General features: G+C 39.7%; 1 protein-coding gene and 1 non-coding gene across 5 annotated transcripts; one reads left to right on the top strand and one right to left on the bottom strand.

Moving 5' to 3' along the window:
- Nucleotides 1-6,149: 6,149 nt before the first annotated feature.
- LOC131703268 (zinc finger protein 554-like) lies at nt 6,150-15,353 on the bottom strand. 4 transcript variants are annotated; one of them, XM_059006374.1, is made up of 7 exons: nt 14,585-15,353; nt 12,382-12,702; nt 8,775-11,304; nt 7,961-8,026; nt 7,543-7,611; nt 7,294-7,323; nt 6,150-6,568 (listed from the first exon to the last, which is right to left on the bottom strand). In XM_059006374.1, exons 3-7 carry the CDS (start codon nt 8,839-8,841, stop codon nt 6,423-6,425), a joined length of 378 nt encoding a protein of 125 aa, XP_058862357.1. In that variant the 5' UTR covers nt 8,842-11,304; nt 12,382-12,702; nt 14,585-15,353; the 3' UTR covers nt 6,150-6,422. The 4 variants fall into 4 exon arrangements, with proteins under 4 accessions (XP_058862357.1, XP_058862355.1, XP_058862354.1 ...); XM_059006372.1 differs by lacking the exons at nt 6,150-6,568; nt 7,294-7,323; nt 7,543-7,611; nt 7,961-8,026 and having other exon boundaries at nt 10,352-11,304; nt 11,781-12,702; XM_059006371.1 differs by lacking the exons at nt 6,150-6,568; nt 7,294-7,323; nt 7,543-7,611; nt 7,961-8,026 and having other exon boundaries at nt 10,352-11,304.
- A 2,643-nt stretch (nt 15,354-17,996) lies between these two features.
- On the top strand, nt 17,997-18,202 carry LOC117965289 (small nucleolar RNA U3). The gene has a single exon (XR_004661415.2). It is a non-coding gene; the product is annotated as a small nucleolar RNA U3 (small nucleolar RNA).
- Nucleotides 18,203-18,246: the final 44 nt, after the last annotated feature.

Genomic DNA, 18,246 nt, shown 5'->3' with positions numbered 1-18,246 from the left:
CACGTTGAAACAATGATCCACTTCAATATCTACAAAGACTAAACAAGAAACTATTAGCGAAGCGCCGAAAAAGAAAATATTATACAAATCGGATTAAAATCAAATGTTTAATTGTTAATCTAACCATTTTTAGTTACTGTGGAACTACTTCTCTCAGTGGAAGGTGACACAAATAGAAATTATTAAAATACAGTTTAAAGTCTTTTTTATTTACCAACTACAACACACTCCTAGACCCATTTAATAATAGCAATAATACACTCCAGGGTCTGTGTGTTATCATGAGATATATCACCACTTCCTGGGCGGTTGAAGAACTCGACTTCGTCTAGTGCCTCCCAACGCACCCAAGGCGTGGTGATATTACCTCATGATAACACACACACCCTGTCGTGTATTACTGCTTCATTAATGTAGTCATTAGGTTTATATGTCACATTCCTTTGTTGTCACTGTATTGATTTAGATATTCGGGTTGGATACCTCGGAAGCCAGCGGAACTCCAGCGTTTCTCTGACAACCACTGATAACCCCTCCCGTGATGATCGGCGCTGCCATGACAACCCGTGACATCACCCGCACAAGTTACAACACGGCGAGTCATTTTTTGTAGCGCAGTATTAACGTGTTATTGTTTTCACAAAATAACATCAATAAGATTATCAGATCACCTGCTAGTGTGTACTAAACAAAACCTCAAATATCAGTGAATTGATACAGAGACAAGCCGTGGCACCAGCAAAGGGTTCAAATGAAATTAATAAATACATTACAACATGAAACAGAAATACATGTGAGTATATTTTAATCAAAAACTCATGCATCCATAATTCTGATTATAATCCCACAGCTAATTCTTTACAAATTATCAATTTCTATGTTTCTCGGAGTGCTAATGTGGTGTACATATTAATGGATTCTAGAAATCATCTATGCTAGTCTGCTCCTCAAACAGTTTTAAATATAATTTAGATTTAAATGGCAGGTAATATATAAATCAATTTCTAAAACAGGTCGCATTTTGTATTTTAAATAAGCCTACGTATGAGCTACCAAAACGTATTTTTGTTTCATGTTAGTATTAATGTATTTACTTATTTATTTGGTTAAACTTGAATCCAGCCTTACATTTTAACTTCTTGAAGTTACCACAGCGTGTCTATGTATGAATTACTGACGAGTAATATTTGTGATATGATTACTCTAGCAGATGAATTGATAATGTATGGATGTTATTTTGTGAAAACAATACAATATTTAAAAAAAAGAAATACTACAACATTTAATAGATAAATAAATTATACACCAAATTGTAGCACATTTGTTTAGTCTTAATATCATAACAAATATACTTATTATAAATACGTAACTCATTTTATTTGTTGGAAAACGGTCTGGAACTGAAGTATTTTTTTTTTTTTTTAATACAGCACTATTTGAGTATTTAAAATATATTTTTCTTCAAAATTCAAATGCCAGCAACGGTGTGTTAATTTAACGAAGCGCCTAACGCCGCTCAGAACGTTCGAATTTTTAAATCCTAACGGTCTCTGCTCAGCTGAGTGGAATGTTCACGAGCCGGTTGCCTAGCAGCGTCTCCCCCTCCTTCTCTGCCCCGCCCCTCTCGCCCTCTCTCGTTGCTCCAGCTAGGAGTTCAAATTTAGCTTCGTTATATTAGCGCAATTCTTTACTAACTTTTACAAATTAGCTTATTAGGGGCTTCGTGTTTTTTAGCTGGTTCAGGTGCAGTCCGGACAGACTGACTGGAGCATCATTACAGTATACCGCACTGCGCTCGGCTTCGTGTGACGGCTGATACACAAAATAATGCACTACTTTTTAATGCTAAATATGAATCTGGTATGCTAAGTATTATCTACAATTAATAATCCAGCTCTATTCATATTCAGAATGTAATACAGTATTAAGACAGGGTCCAGTATTAGAAATAAATAAACACGCTTTAAGAGAAACAGCAGTGATGTTTATTATCCCATACATTCTCTATATGTTTCTACATTGTCAGGCCAAGAGAGACAGATACAAATGAACATTGCTTAGGGGGCTAAAACCAATTCCAAAATGTTTTTTTTTCAATATTATAACAGCAAGAGAATATTCAAATAGGAGGTTAAATGTCTAAGAGATACAAATGGCAAAAATCATAGACGAAGAAAACAAAAATAGCAAATATATTAAATGATTGCTTTTCACATGTTTTTACAAAGGAGGATACGGACAACATGCCCCACATGTTGACCTGTTCCTATCCAGTTTTAAATAACTAGCATAACAGAGGCAGAAGTGTTAAAGAGACTAGGAGCTCTTAAAATAAACAAATCCCCTGGGCCGGATGAGATCCTCTCAATAGAACTCAAAGAAATGAAACAAGTTATTTAGAAACCGCTAACCAAGATCGTGCAACAGTCTCTTGACACAGGGGTTGTACCAACAGACTGGAAAATAGCAAACGTAATACCAATCCACAAAAAGGGAGACAAAACCGAACCAGGTAACTACAGACCAATAAGCCTGACTTCTATTATATGTAAACTTATGTAAACTATAATAAGATCCAAAATGGAAAATTACCTATATGGTAACAATATCCTGGGAGACAGCCAGCATGGTTATAGGAAAGGGAGATCGTGTCTAACTAACCTGCTTGATTTTTTTGAGGATGCAACATCGACAATGGATAATTGCAAAGCATACGGCATGGTTTATTTAGATTTCCAGAAAGCTTTTGACAAAGCCCCGCATAAAAGATTAATTTTCAAACTGAACGCAGTAGGGATTCAAGGAAATGCATGCACATGGATTAGGGAGTGGTTAACATGTAGAAAACAGAAAGTACTGATTAGAGGAGAAACCTCAAAATGGAGCGAGGTAACCAGTGGTGTACCACAGGGATCAGTATTAGGTCCTCTGCTAGTCCTAATCTATATTAATGTGAAATAAAACAGTCCAAAATGAGACATTGATGCTAATAGTTTTATTGTTGAAAAAGCTTTACAGAAAGAGAGAGGCTTTTACCCAGTTTCATGTAACAGCAGATACTGTAGTTTTGGCAGGACAGCATTTATACTGGTCAACAGTTTGAGCATTTGTTGTCATGAATGCAAATAAAGAGATTTTAAAATAAGTGAGAGATGAAGAAAATCTCTATATAAACACAATGTTTTTGTCAGTCTGTGAACAAGGCCTGTCACGGGACACTTGTGACATCACAGGGTGGCTGTGAGGAGCTGGGAGAAGAAATGAGTCTACTGGTCAAACCTGACTCGGTGCAGTGATTATGAGCTGGAGCAAATCAATCAAGCACGCTCTCCAAGTAACGCTTTGTATATGTGCCCATGTGGAGTTGTATTTCTATTCAAACATGTGTGAGCATGTGATCTCACTGAGAATCTGAGACTACACGTTAAATAAGGACACCATTCCATACAATGTAAAGACCTGCTTCATGAGAGGTAGGGAATCACCCAATAGAAAAATAATGTTGTCTCTATTATATATCCTTGAAGAGATTGACCAAATGCACAACAGGGAGCAGCTGTTTTAAACAAACTGGGAATGGCCTGATAGAAATAAGTATGGGTGCTGTAGCTGTGTGTGGGGAGAGGGACCAGAACAGAAAGGTTACAGCAATGCTACAAAAGAAGGTTGCTGGTGTGTTTAAGCTTTGCTTGCAGGTCTGCTGTCAGGTAAACTCCAGCACTGTGATCCCTGGGCGCTGCTGCTTCTCAGTAGTGCTGGCATCGCCTGCAGCGGTAGGTATGCCAGTCTGAAACCAATTGAAGACATTATCAGCAACCTGGGCAGAAAAGCTATTGTTCTGATCCATACCCTACAGAACATTGCACAGCTAGGTAATGAGACTGTGGGGTGGTAATGGTCAGCATTGTCTAATAATATAGACAATCAGTGTCACTCTGAGCTGCAGAATTGAACTCCCTCCCATGTGTAGATAGCATCCTCCACACTCTTTGTATTGCACTCCTTTAAATTACAAATTTGAGTAAAGCTTTGTGTAATTCAGCATGCAATTTTACAATCCCAAAGGGTATGGAATCAACTGCTAAACTGTGGAGCCACCACAACCTCTCAATACAATCCTATCAATAAAAGACACAGAAACCCTCTATACTAGTTCAAATGCCAAACATGTTTCTGAGGTTTTATTCAGAGCAATCCTAGATCAAAGCTCCTCTGTTTTGACCCCTGCTTTTATACTTTGTTTCACTAAAATGACAAAAGTTCCACAGGAGATTGAGGTCAGTGGACCCTTCTTCTCAACTCAAAGCCAACCCTGACATAATGACCTCCCACAGAGAACTACTGTACACACACCATAAAACAGCAGCAATCCCATTCATCAGATCTCCTGGGATTATTTGTGGAGTTGGTTACTCCAGCATGAGATCACACACATGTAATAAGTTTAAGTATACATTTCTTGATTGCAGGAGACAGGTTAGACTTTCCTCTTTCCAATAAGTTATGAATGAGCTCAATCGATCAATAGTTGGAGACAATGCAGTTGAAAGATGAATCATAAACCCATCTTGATATTTCCAGTTGAAGGACTATGATGGATGGCATCTGTTATAAAACTTATTCCAACAATTCTGTGTCTCTCTTGGAGTTCCATCCATATTTGACCTGGTCGACCTCATGTTCTAAACTGATATGGAATGACACTTGTTTTTCTATTTCAAATTGTTCTAATATATCCCTCAACCAATGTATACAGAAATAATAAGGCATACTCACGGCGAGCGCAGCGGTACCCATGACGGTAGTAGAAATAGTAGTGATAGTGATGAGCTACACAAAAAAAGAAAAGAAAATTAGGAACAGTCTATTTTTAACACAGAGCTTCTTAAACCCACTGCCTTCCACACTGTAGCCCAGAACTCAACCCCCTGAGCTACTCAGGGACAGTGGCCCAGTGGTTAATGAAAAGGGCTTGATACCAGGAGGTTCACATCCCGGCTCAGCCACTCACTCACTGTGTGTGACCCTGAGCAAGTCAAAACGTAAAACTGGAGTCCTATTGTAAGTGACTGCAGCAGCAGTTGTTGATGCATAGTACACCCCCTAGTCTCGAAGGCACTTTGGAGAAAAGCGACTGCTAAAAGACTAATGAATAAAAAGTAATACTCAGATCCACAAGCATGCACATTGCCTTCCACTCTGCAGGGCACCACTTTCTCTAAACACTGAGCTATCAAACCCATTAACTCCTATACTACAGCCCAGCACTAACCACTGAGCTAGTCAAAACAACTAAACCACACTGCAGCCCAGCACTCTAGTCATTGAACTGCTCAAACCCACTACCTTCCACACTGCAGCTCTGCACTCTAGTCATTGAACTGCTCAAACCCACTACCTTCCACACTGCACCTCTGCACTCTAGTCATTGAACTGCTCAAACCCACTACCTTCCACACTGCACCTCTGCACTCTAGCCACTGTGTCACTGAAGCCTCTCAGCAAAGCTACACTGATAAACAATTCATGCCCTGATTGAAAATCATAAATAAATCCCACTGATTGCTGCATCAAATAAAGTAGAATCCATTTACTTACCATAGTAGCATCTGTACCTTACTGTGAAAGATAAAAGTGATATATTGAGTTCAGTCCATTTGAAGTCACTGCAGTGGCTGCTTTATACAAGAATAGGGCCTCAGTAGTGTATTAGAGAGCTATATATTTCAAAGGAGTGTCTCTCTATTTGTACATTTCTATTATTGACAAAATCCAAAGCCAGGGCTCCTTCTTTATATCCCCTCCCATAGGATACAGAACACCTCACTATGTGAGTATGTATTAAATGAAGATGGCATTCTTATTAAGAGCAGCTCATTCACACTATTATACAATAATACCCCATTCCATATTCTCAACATCAGCTGCAGGAGGCCCCATTGTTAACATGTATTCATTTCTTGTGACGCGCACAGTACATGTGTATTGTATTGTAGTGTACAGTCACATTTTTATTAAAATATCAGATTCACACTTACCACGAGCACAGATGCTATAATCTGGAAATGAAATAAACATACACCATTAAATACAATTTAAATATATATATACAATTCATTTCTACATATTAATGTACCATAATAAAATAAAATACTTACAACAGTAAGCTGTTCCAAAGAAAAAGAAAAACAGAAACAGTGGTTATTGGATTTAATAGTTCACTTTATATTCATGTTTGTGTTCCATTTACTGGAATGTTTTCTGTTCCTCTGAGAATATCGGTTGATTTTGATAGCTGTTACAGGCTTAATGAAGACACCAAGGGGCTCATTTCAAAGTGTTTCCTCCAGTCTGTCCAGAACTATGAAACCACTCCATGGTAGAATATGCTGTAATACTGAAGTGTTTCTCAATGTCTTCAATCAATTGACCTTCAGTCTACAATCCATGCAGTTCAACCAAACCAGGAGCCAGCTCCAGAGAGACACACACTTACTTCTGTAGTATCTTTTGGACAGGGCACCCTTCTTCACTACCATGGACTGTGTCAGGACCACTTCAGAATCCACTTCAGGAGACAGAAAGCACATGAAGATCATTAAACAAACAGCAGGTTGCATCCCTTCTATTTAAACACAGACCATGTTGAGGAACTCTCCAAATTTGGATTAGGATTTCAATGTACATTAAAGAAGATTGCTGAACAGTAAGGAGCTTCAGATTTCATTTTGTTAGAGTGTGTGTTACGATGTTTTCCCCTGAGTTCAGGAGCTGCTCTTCAGTTCTAGTTACCTGTCTTAGATATATGTACAGAATGTAGGCCGGATCAGTCAAAGTGTCTTTCAGTTCACTGCTATGCACTAGATGGTGATGGCACTTACTAACAGAAAGATATTTCAGTCTGCATTACATATGAAAAGAAGCACACAGACTTATGCGCAAAACAACTGTGGTCAACTATGAAAGGCGCTATATAAAATAAATATTGATTGATAAAAAGGTATGGGAACAGGACAACCTTTTAGTCAAGTTATTATATCTCAGTTGGGCGATCCTTCTTACTGACATTTAAGGTGATCAATTAATACAATACGTCTTATTAAAGGTGCTGCATCAACACATTTAAATGCACATGTTAAATGCAAACAGGTGAAATATTTTCAAAGTGTATATCCCTCAAGCTTTGTGTTTTCCTCTTCCGCATCAGTGTAACAGACAGACAGACAGACAGACAGGCAGACAGACAGACAGAAACACACTCAACAGAAGAAGCTATAGGCCGTCTGTACTCACTGTCAGCTCTTTTCTCCATCATATTGTCTCCTATCAGGTAAAACAGAAATAGGTTTATACAGTTAGACGTACATTAGGAAACAGATCTGGGCACTTTGTGTTAGTGCCAGTAGAGAAACAGCAGCTAAATGTGCTCAGATTCACTGGGGTTTGGCCTTAAGTCTATCATCTGTAATTCACAATGTGTTCCTCTTGAAGGTTTAACGTTGTACCCACACACTACCCAGACGTGCTTTTCAAAGGACTCACCCAACTCCCGCTCTCCTTTGAGTCCATCACTGTCCAGCTCAGCATCACTGTTGCCTGAATCCTCTGCCTCTGGAACAGGGAGAAGAGAGCTTCATGAAGCAATGAAGGAGTCCCTCGACTGCAGAGCACAACTTCATAGGACACTCAGCACAGGGAGGCAGAGAGCGCCCCATTACATTGCAATGCAGAGCTGTGAGGTTTAACCAGGAGATTTCTGGATATACAGTAGCCCTTGATGTTATGCATGATTAGCGATGATTAGTTGAGTTTCTAAACAAATTATGTGGACTGTGCTTTTTTGTCATTGCTTAACTTAAATCCTGCAAATAAGAAACTTTCTCTCTTTCTTTCTTTCTTTCTTTCATTCTCTTTCTTTCTCTCTTTCTGTCTTTCTTTCTTTCTTTCTTTCTTTCCTTACCCAGCGCTCTCTTGTTCTCCAGTGCTCCTTCCTGCTCCTCTGAGTCTTCCAAAGTGTTGCTGAGTTCTGTAAACACAGGCTGTGGTTACATTTTTAATAAGAGCAGTCCTGTGTTGTATCCAGTGCTATGAAAGGAATGACAGCATGGAATGGAGAATGCAAACGGACCGATTAGGAAAACTGGGATTTTATTAAGATTTTTGTATCTGTTTTGAAAAAATGTAATTATGGTCATAAAATTCTGCACTTTTGTTAATAACTGCAACAGTGTAGACTACTTGAATTAATATTATATAAATAAACCACTTTAAGTGCAACATATTATATAAGGAAAGGAATTGTAATAAATCAACTTGCGGTAAACATATAAGTAAACAGTTTGCATTTTTAATATCTCTTAAATAAATTATATTAAATCTGCTGTATAAAAAGTGGTTTGAATATTAAGAGCAGGTCTATATGTTTCAAGGATATGTATATTTTGTGAAAAAGGTAAATCAAACTGAATGACCATTTTAAAATCTCAGTGTATTTTATACACACCCTGCAATGGTTTATTGAAGAGATGAGCAGGAGGCAAGATCGACTCGAAGGGAAATTTCAAATGCAAACCTTGATTTGTCCCTATGGTGGGAGGTGGTTGATGCAACACATGGGAGTTTTCAAGTTCTCTAAATGTTGTGTCTTATTCTAGTGGAGTACAGGCTCATCAAATCAATCCCCAAGACAAGTAGACAAACCTCTGTGTTGAGAATATCAATGCAATCCCTCCCTCCCTCCCTCCCCATGTTACTCAGGAGAAAGGCAGTCTTACCAGCCCCTGACAGAAGCAATGCTGTCAGGACCGAGAGGAGAATGGCTCTTGTAGTCCAGGCTTTCATCTTGACAAGGTGCTGATGCTGCTTTTCCACTCTTCAGCTGCTCTGGTCCCTCCACCCTGCTCTGTTTTATACCCTCTCCCAGGCAAATGCACTCCTTCACCACTAAACCCTCATCAAGGACCCTTTCTTTCTCTACACTGTGATACTGTGTGATGCCCTCCTCTTCCAAATTTCCATACTTCACCTGAAAACTATTTCCTCTATACCCTATGATCCAAATCTATTGACACAGTGTCACTGATCTCCATTGTTCTCTTAACACAGTGCAGGATCAGTGCTGGGATCAGCAAGTGCAGACAGGTGGCCCCATATACAGTATTAAAGGCAATAGAATGATTAGTTATCAGTCATGCAAAATGAAGCATTCTCTGGAATTTCATATCTACAGTACAGCACTGCAAACACCTGGCTCACAAACATGTTCATTATACCAGGTGTTGTGGTTGAGCTGCTTCTTTTCATTAGCAAATCAGTCAGCTGCTGTACGGTGTGGAGTGCATGTTTCTTATTGAAACATTTCACAAATGTATTACCAAGTCTCTTTTTAGTAGGAAAAAAGTAGGATTGAAATACACAGTGTGTGTGAGAGAAAGACCTTGGTGTTGTGATAGACTCATTTCTACCAGCAACGGGGAAGCAATCATAAAGGTGAAGACTAATCCCGGGGCTTAAAGGAACAAGCTGTGAAGAGGGTACTGAATTTGTTTAGCTTGAACACAGAACAATTAGGCGGACTTGACTGAAGTCTTTAAAAACTTGAAAGGTGTTGACAAAGTTAACGCAAACTAATACCTCAAGCATAGCACTGACACCAGGGTCAGAGGGCACTGTTGGAAATTAAGTGTGGATAGCCATAGGACAGAGGGTAGGAGACACCTTCTCACAGAGTGTGGTGAGGGGATGGAATGGGTTACCAAGTCATGTTGTTAGGGCTGGTATCCTTTAAGACCCGACTTAACAGGTTTGAGATCAATAAGCTGCTGCACTGATGGGCCGAATGTCCTCCCTGGTTCTGTGTTCTGAATTCTGGATCTCCAGTGTGCTGGCATTGATTGGTAACTCCTCTCCAGAGTCAGTTGTTTTCCTTGTACACTCAACCAACCCTAAATATGTTGAGAGAACAGTTGAGGGAACTAAATCTATTCAGTCTAGAACAAAAAAAAAGACTAGAGGATACTAAAGGTTTTAAAAAGTTGAAGTTAACTGTAGTCACTCTTTCAAGCACAGCAGAGTGACCAGTACTAGAGAGAGAGGGGAGTATTCAGCACATCAGGAGCAGAAATCACCTTGTTAAGAAGCAATGGTATGCAGCCCATTAACGTGCTAAAAGCTCTCTGGTGCACCCTGCTGGAAACAGTGTTGATTTTCCACTTCAAGCTGCCCGCATGATAACTGTGGTATACTGTGCTGCGTCTTGAGGTACCACAGATTCACCATGGTATCAGAGAAGATTCCACACAACACACTGCAAGAGGCTGAGCAATGCAGGAGGAAAAAGAGAAACTTGCACTCATAATAACAATCTATTTAATATATTACTAATGTGATGTAACACAATCAGAATGCTCAACAACATGATGAACACAGATTTTGGTGAGTTTTTGATCTGAACAAATTGTGATTAGGGGTGACCAGATTTATCAAGCCACTTCTGTTTTCAGTTAATATTTCTGTGTTTAGTCAAATGCACTCCTGTTGTTTAGTTGTCCCCAAGTGTCTGCATTTCTGAGAATGTTCTCTAGTCCTGTAAGTCTGCAACTGACTTCACTTCTTCACACTAAGTGCAGGGATAGGATTACACACCTATGTGAATGTTATGGTGTCTTTTAAGATGTCCTAACTGGTTGAATCTCTTCCCACAAACAGCACAATGATAAGGTTTCTCTCCTGTGTTAATGCGCTGGTGCCTTTTAAGGGATCCTAAGTCACTGAATCTCCTCCCACAAACAGAACAGTGATAAGGTTTCTCTCTTATGTGAATGTGCTGGTGTGAATGAAGATTTCCTAACTGTGTGAAACTCTTATCACTGGTCTGTATGTGGGAAGGTTTCTCTCCTGTGTGAACGCGCTGGTGTCTTTTAAGCAGTGATATATGATTGAAACTCTTCCCACAATCAGCCCAAGAAAACGTAGTCCCTCCTGTGGGATTTCCCTTGTGAGTTTCAGGAGCGTCTAATTGACAGGAACTCTTCCCACCTTCAATAGAATGAGGCAAGGTCTTCAAGTTGCCCTGGGATTCAATATTATTATAACATACAGAATGTGCCATCTCTGTACTCTCCACAGTAAGTGGGTGTCTGTCTTGTAAAGAAGGGATTGTAACTGAGTGAGTTCTCAATGTCTTCACATTTTCTTCTTGGGGTGTCATTTCTCTGTGTTTCTTGCACTGTGGTTTGCCTCTAGAAGAGTTTTTGCACTGGGGTGATAGAGTGGAGTCGTGTTCTCCTTCATCTACTTTAGAAGCTAAAGAAAGAAAGAGAAGAGAGACAAAGGTTATTGTACAGCATTCTCCCACATGCACTGTTCTGAACACAAGTGAATGAGCAGTTCAGTGATTGGTTGCTTGAGATGAGGTGGATAGTACCTGCATTTTGATAGTACTGCAATTTATCTAATATTTAATTTTTTTTCCGATAATTAATAATTCATATAGAAATTCCATTTGCAATCCCACGCACTGCACCTTGTCTTTTTATTCTAGCTGTATTGAAGACAAACGACATGCAGAACTATGTAGGGCTGGAGTGGTTTGGTTTTTCCACAACTCATTTTTTTTTAATCAAATGTTGTTGTGTAAAATATCTGTAGAGCAAAGATCCAGTAAAACCACGATTCCCAGAATCCCCTCCCAGCTGAAACTGATTCGCTGGTCTGCTGTACAGAACACCTCCACACACATACTTACTGTACTGTGACAATAATAACACAGCAATGCTTACTGTGAGACACACAAAAGTGAAATGTGGCGTTGCGAGCAAACATTACAGTCCTCGGGATAGTTGCCGTGAGATGAGCTTTTAAAAATGAAATAAAATAAGACTCTAATTTTGGCGATCCTGCTGCATACATTCTCCACAGAAACTCTCTACTGAAATGTTTCTTCTGGTGACGCTGAGCAACCCGACTGGATTTGGCATCACCCAGTGATGGGACATGTGAACCCTGCAGCTCTGTAAAGCTGTGGGAGCAGCACAACTGCAAACAGTCTACCAGGAATGGGGAAAGGCAAAGATCTAACACAGGGGTGTCCATCCAGACACAGGAGTAGCACTTTATATAACTGAACCTGTTCAATGTGGAGAGGAATGGCCTCCAGGAGCGTGATTGGACAACGCTGATCTAACAGCATTCTAAAGAGGCGTGGCAGCGGCTGCACATCTAGCAGGTGCCTCAGGAGCAAGCACAGTGATGTCCTTGTTGACATAGTGGTTTGGCAGCTCCCCTTGGTTAAAATATGAATCTCAAGCACACTGCTGGTGTTCAGTACCAGGTTCTGCAGGATGAATAGGCAGCTCAATGCTGCTTGTTTTGTAGGATTACCTCTGAATCCCAGTTCACATTCAGATGGAGAGTCATCACACAGGTTGGATCCCAGCTTCTTGTTCTCCTGAAGTGTACAGACATGATTTTCATGAGGAAGTTCCTCTGCGATGGGGACACATTCCTGCTCTATGAATTTCTCTTTAATAGGAACACATTCCTGTTCAGGGACCTCTTCATCTTTAACACATGCCAGCTCTATAACCTGCATTAGACTTGCACAGCACTCCTGCTCAAAGGACTCCTCTTGTGTGTAAACTGCTTCTATCTTTAGCCCTTCCTGTGCTTCAGATTCAGGGATAGTGTGGCTCTCTATGGGATCTGTGGGAAACAAAATTGTATACAATTAGATACTAGCTAGGTTTCTTACTTACTAGCTAGGTTTGTTAGTTGCTTTGATTGTATCAAAATAAACCCTCCAAACTGCTGTGTTCAATAATGTGCAGCATGCATTTAAAGTTACTGTTCCTCAGTTATTTCGTATAGGGGTGAGCCGGTATGATAGTTTGGTGGTTTAGGTACATGATGGCATTGATACCATTCCTGTTATTCTACATTGTTAGTTGCTTTGATCAGGGATTTAAAGTTACTGCTCCTCAGTTATTTCGTATAGGGGTGAGCCGGTATGATAGTTTGGTGGTTTAGGTACATGATGGCATTGATACCATTCCTGTTATTCTACATTGCAATTATCGGTTAACGCTGTGTTTGTGTTCCTATGAACAAAGTGAAGGAAAAGGCATTTTCATATGAACATCTTTTTATTCTACGTCCTGTACAAGCCTCAGTGCTGCTGGTCTTTCTCACCTCCTGTAGCCTCACACTGGAGCATTGCATCCACTTCTACCTCCCTGTCAATCACCATCATGACCGCCGTTCTGCCTTTGCATTGTTCTAATGCAAACATCCATTTCTCTACTGCAAACATGCTTAGAAACCAAGCCAGGAGACTTGCAGTCTTAGCAAAGTGTCTGAGGAATGTCTTTTTGTTACCTGATACTGTATTGTGAGAACGGTTTTGAAGGAAACGGTCAACGCAGAATACAAGTTTCAATGTGTCAAATACAATGAGCAGACAAGCAACTGCAGCAGGATAGCCTGCTTATTCTCAAAGCAGTTTCATTTAAACACGTGATTTACACAACTCAAACTTTTTCAAGTGCAGCCATATGTTTTCTGTACAAACTCCACCTGTGTAATAATCATTAGCAACAACACTGGAAGCTTACTTGTGCAATGTCCGGTGACCTGTAGATATAAATCTAATAACATCCCTTGTAGTATTAAAATACATTTGTAATGGTGTGTCTCTCCCTATTGTATGTATCCTGTGCAAACTCAGCTCTGCTCTTAAATAATAACCTGCATTAGTAAATGTTTATAAGCAATATGAGCGACCGTTTCCTAATTCTGTTTACCATCAGCTGAACAAAGTACTTTATTTAGAGACTCAATCTAGAGACTCAATAAAATGATACAATTCAGTTGACACCTTACTGTGTTGTATTTACTTCCTCCAACTTCACCCCTTAATTGAACTTGTGGAACCACTCGGGTCCAAAATCTTACAGCGGATTGGTGCAGGCAGGGTGCTGCTGCCGCCCCCTTTATTCACACAGTGAGGTCTGGAAAGATCGTGTAAATGTGTGTGTGTGGAACAAGAAGGAAACAGGACTAAAGCAAAAGAACGAGCAGCGAATGAGCCGCGACTGTACCAAAGACAAACTCAACAGCACCGGAGCGGAATACAATGAAACCATTTATCTAAAAATAGATTCGCAGTCAAACAGTTCAATCAAACACTGAAACCCGATGTGCTGCTGCCTGTATGTTGATATTAGATCACAAATCATTATTCTAACCCTCTGCAATATGGTCTGTGACTGTCTCAGTGGGACTATACAAAATATCACTTTACCAGAAGGATACCATTGAAGGCTTTTAAATTAGACTGGTTAAGATTTACCAATCTAGTACTTTATTAATTTCTAGACTACCTATTTAAATATATAAAATAATACAATGTCTTGATTAGATTCCTTATAGCCAATATCAGGACAGAACTGTGTTATTAACAATGCTTATAATAATCAAACACTTTAAAACGTGTCCGAAGAGAAATTCTAACCAAGATCTTTCCAATAGAAGGTGGTTTAAGGTGCTGGATTGACCAAGCAATACCACACAATAAAATCAATCTTACCTTGAAATATTAAAGGTTGTTTAGTGTCTGCATCTGTAGCGTTTATACACGCTCGCACAGCTTTCAGCTCGGTCTCTGATATTTCCAATCTCAGCTTCACTTTCATTCTCTTTCTCCTTTTTTTTCCATTTCCACTCTGAATTCAGTGAATTTGCTGCCGACAGCTTTAGTAATCGCACACAAGACGGTGTGTAGAGCCGCTTTCACTGCGTGCTCGATGGTAGAGGCGAGCTCGTCTTGAAAGAGCGACACGGACACACTGACGCGTCCATCTTCACTGGTTTGAGTTTCAGACTGGTCTAGCAGAATCCTCTTTTCAATCAGAAACACCGCGTTTTTTATTTATTAATATTTATTTTGTACTGTAGCCTTCCCATTCAAATATATTCATCACTTCTTCTGGTGTGATAAAGAAAGAACACAAACAACAGTCTTTGCAAGGAGTAACTTTACTTTGGTCTTTCAGAATCGCGCAGAGCTCTGCTGGAGCTTCAACGCGTTTGTTTCTCAGTAAATCATCTCATTGAAAAGCTCGACTTGTCTGTAGCTGCGACTGACGCGCTCCGCTCTGTGTGTGAAATTCAACACAGAAAAGGGATGCTTTCCTTTACACGGAACTCCGTGCAGGTAATAAACAAACACAAAAATCACTAATTATTAGAAAACATTTCATCCCAGCCTAAATATTTTAAACAGCAGGAGACAGCGTGTTGTAAAATCATCACTGACTGCAACCACCTCTCCACACATAAACAAAACAAACCTCTCTATTTCCTGATCTGTAATGAAAGCGTCACCAGCAGAAGGCGGGTCTGGTTGGAACCATCGCGTATTATTGGCTGTATAAACACTCTATCCCCAGCATGTGAGCCTGATTGGCTGTAAAAACACTCCATCCCCAGCATGTGAGTCTGATTGGCTGGCCTCCCTGTCGAGGCGGTTATGAAACTGGATGCCAGAGTTCGCCATGTTGGCTCTTTCAGCGCTGTGTTCAATGCGATGCATTCAGGCGCGTTAAGTAAGTGAGCCGCTCAGAAAGCACACGGAGCTGAATTTAAATGACTTAACGCTCTGCTACAGGAGAGCGCTGAGCGACTTTTAAAAATGGCGAATAATAATGATTTGCTTGTTTGTGTTTCTGAGGTGATGGTTGATGAAATGGCCCCGTGTGAAGTTACTGTCCCCTGCTGGACCTCGCTGAGTTCGGCGCTGTTTGGACTGAACCTCATATCTGGCTGTGTTTAATACCGACAATACCGACGTTAATAATGAACATTATGAATAATATTAATACTACAAGCCTAATAATAATACATTAATAACTATAAAACAGCTCTACATTTAAAAAGAAAAATGAAATTAAATGATACAAATTCGAAAACAACCATTTTTACATTATTGTCTACATGCATCATCTCAAATAATTACAATGTCATTTATCAGACCCTTCGGCGTTGTCTTTTGAAGAATTAAACCTGCCAGACCGAACGCAGGATAACATTCAATCAGTTAATCAATCAATTAATTATTATTATTATTATTATTTATTTCTTAGCAGACGCCCTTATCCAGGGCGACTTACAATCGCAAGCAAATACAAATACATTCAAGTGTTACAATACAAGTCATACAATAAGAGCAATCAATCAATCAATCAATCAATCAATTAATTAATTAATTAATTAATTAATCATATATATTTTCTATAGCGCCCCATATGCGCTTCACAAAATCTACTTAAAAACAACAAAATGTCTATTTGTAAGCATGGAAGAACAAAATAAGTCTTCAGTGTAATTTTAAACAAAGAGCGCTTTCCACGATTTAAGATGCTTTAGAGAGACAGAATATTGGAATTGGCAGCCGAAACTGGGCGATAAAACTGCCTGTGATCAAAGTGGGCAGAAAAGTTGCATACTTTGCATACCGTATTTGGGAGAAAAGAAAACGGATCATCTCTGATTTGCGACGTTTCCATGGTTCGCCCCGGCCACTGCCGTGTGGCTGGTTAAAACGATGAGTTCAGTTTTTTTCTGCTGCTTGGTAATTCAGTCATGAGGCAGCTGTAGCAGAGTGGCGCAGCGGAAGCGTGCTGGGCCCATAACCCAGAGGTCGATGGATCGAAACCATCCTCTGCTAGTTTTTCTTCTGTAAGCAAATTAGTTTTTCTAAAATATTAACTGAAGGCAATTAATTAATATTACATTTCGCAATCAACGATGATATAATGCGCAAGGATACTTGTCTTTCATTAGAGCTGAAATAAATTATAGCGCTTTGAGATTATATATGTTACTATCGGATTGTTTAGAAATCTGTTTAATTATAGTACAACTGTACTAAAAAAAGAATGTTATCTCGAAAACAGAGGCTTGTCAAGCCGAAATAGCTCAGCTGGGAGAGCGTTAGACTGAAGATCTAAAGGTCTCTAGTTCGATCCCGGGTTTCGGCAAACAGCAAGAATATTTTTGTTTTGTATTATTTTGAACTAAAAAACAGAACACATTTTTTTCTTCAGTGTAATTGGAGGAAATAATAACATATTACAGTGCCATCTTCTAATGGGATTAAGAAAATGAAAAAAAACACCGTCTCTGGGTGTAATCACAATTACATGTATGCAAACCAATGCAAGCAAACTTCAAGCCATTTATATTTATTCCCAAATAACATAAACTCTTCCATTGCTAAAAAAATATATTAAAAAATCTCCGTTTGTGCTTCTCTGAAGGCATACGATGGAGGGCGCACTGCAGTTTTCAGTCGGGGGAATATTACAGATTAGGAGACTGTTTTTAAATACACATGTAGGGCGGGCGTCTCTGTTACAAAGAATTGTCACACTTTGTATATATCTCCATAATGCGTTGGGACTAAATACGCAGATACGTTAAAACTATCTGGAGAATGCAGGCATCGATCCCGTTACCTCTCGCATGCAAAGCGAGCGCTCTACCATTTGAGCTAATTCCCCTTTAATGGTGCCAGAGATTCTCATAGGCTTCATCGCAGCTTGATACGAGCAAGTCAGATTGTCTTTGGCAATGTAGTCTGCCAATTGCAACTTAAAAAAAAAAAATAATAATAACTAAATAGCAAATATTTCGACTAGAGGTATGTTTTCAATTTCTTCAAAGAGTAGTCTCAGCTCGTTGATTCAGTCGCTTTAAAATCCACCTCTGTGTCCCGATGCAGCAGCGCTGTGTGCTGTGGCTCGAGCATGTTTGACGAGGCAGGCAATGCAAAAATGCCAAAAACTTGCTTTTGTATCACACGACAAACTTAAGGTATGCTTTAACGGCTTGGCTGTCTCAAGTTAGTTTGTATTGTTAATGTAACACCTCGTTGCCCAGTCATTGTATCATATGAAGTAGAGCTTGCCAATTGGGGGCGACGTCTGCTAATAAAGGCTAAGACTATATTTGTAAGGATCATTTCTAGAGTGAAACATGTTTTGAAGGGATTGGTCTCGGTATCCACCAGGAGGAGTGGGAGTGTTTTCCTCTCAGCACCGAGCTGACAATGAGTGTTGTTTTTGGGTACCTGCTCGCTGCTAGTGATGATCACTCCAATCTTCAGTCGGGGGTTGTTGAAGGAAGGGGACACATTTTGAGTGCGTATCTCATACTGGGAGAAACGCAGAAAAAAGAAACCATCAAGCC

Source organism: Acipenser ruthenus, chromosome 32 (assembly GCF_902713425.1).
Source record: "Acipenser ruthenus chromosome 32, fAciRut3.2 maternal haplotype, whole genome shotgun sequence".
Lineage (NCBI taxonomy): Eukaryota > Metazoa > Chordata > Actinopteri > Acipenseriformes > Acipenseridae > Acipenser > Acipenser ruthenus.
Note: the sequence above shows the minus strand (reverse complement) of the source record. Positions and strands in the feature narration are given on the sequence as shown.

Excerpts from the sequence above, each read along its gene's own strand:
- LOC131703268 (XM_059006371.1), bottom strand. The coding sequence starts at position 14,690 with ATGAAAGTGAAGCTGAGATTGGAAATATCAGAGACCGAGCTGAAAGCT. Across the intron at positions 12,703-14,584 it reads ACAACCTTTAATATTTCAAG|ATCCCATAGAGAGCCACACT; the intron begins GTAAGATTGATT and ends TGTTTCCCACAG. Across the intron at positions 11,305-12,381 it reads ATGTGAACTGGGATTCAGAG|CTTCTAAAGTAGATGAAGGA; the intron begins GTAATCCTACAA and ends TTCTTTCTTTAG.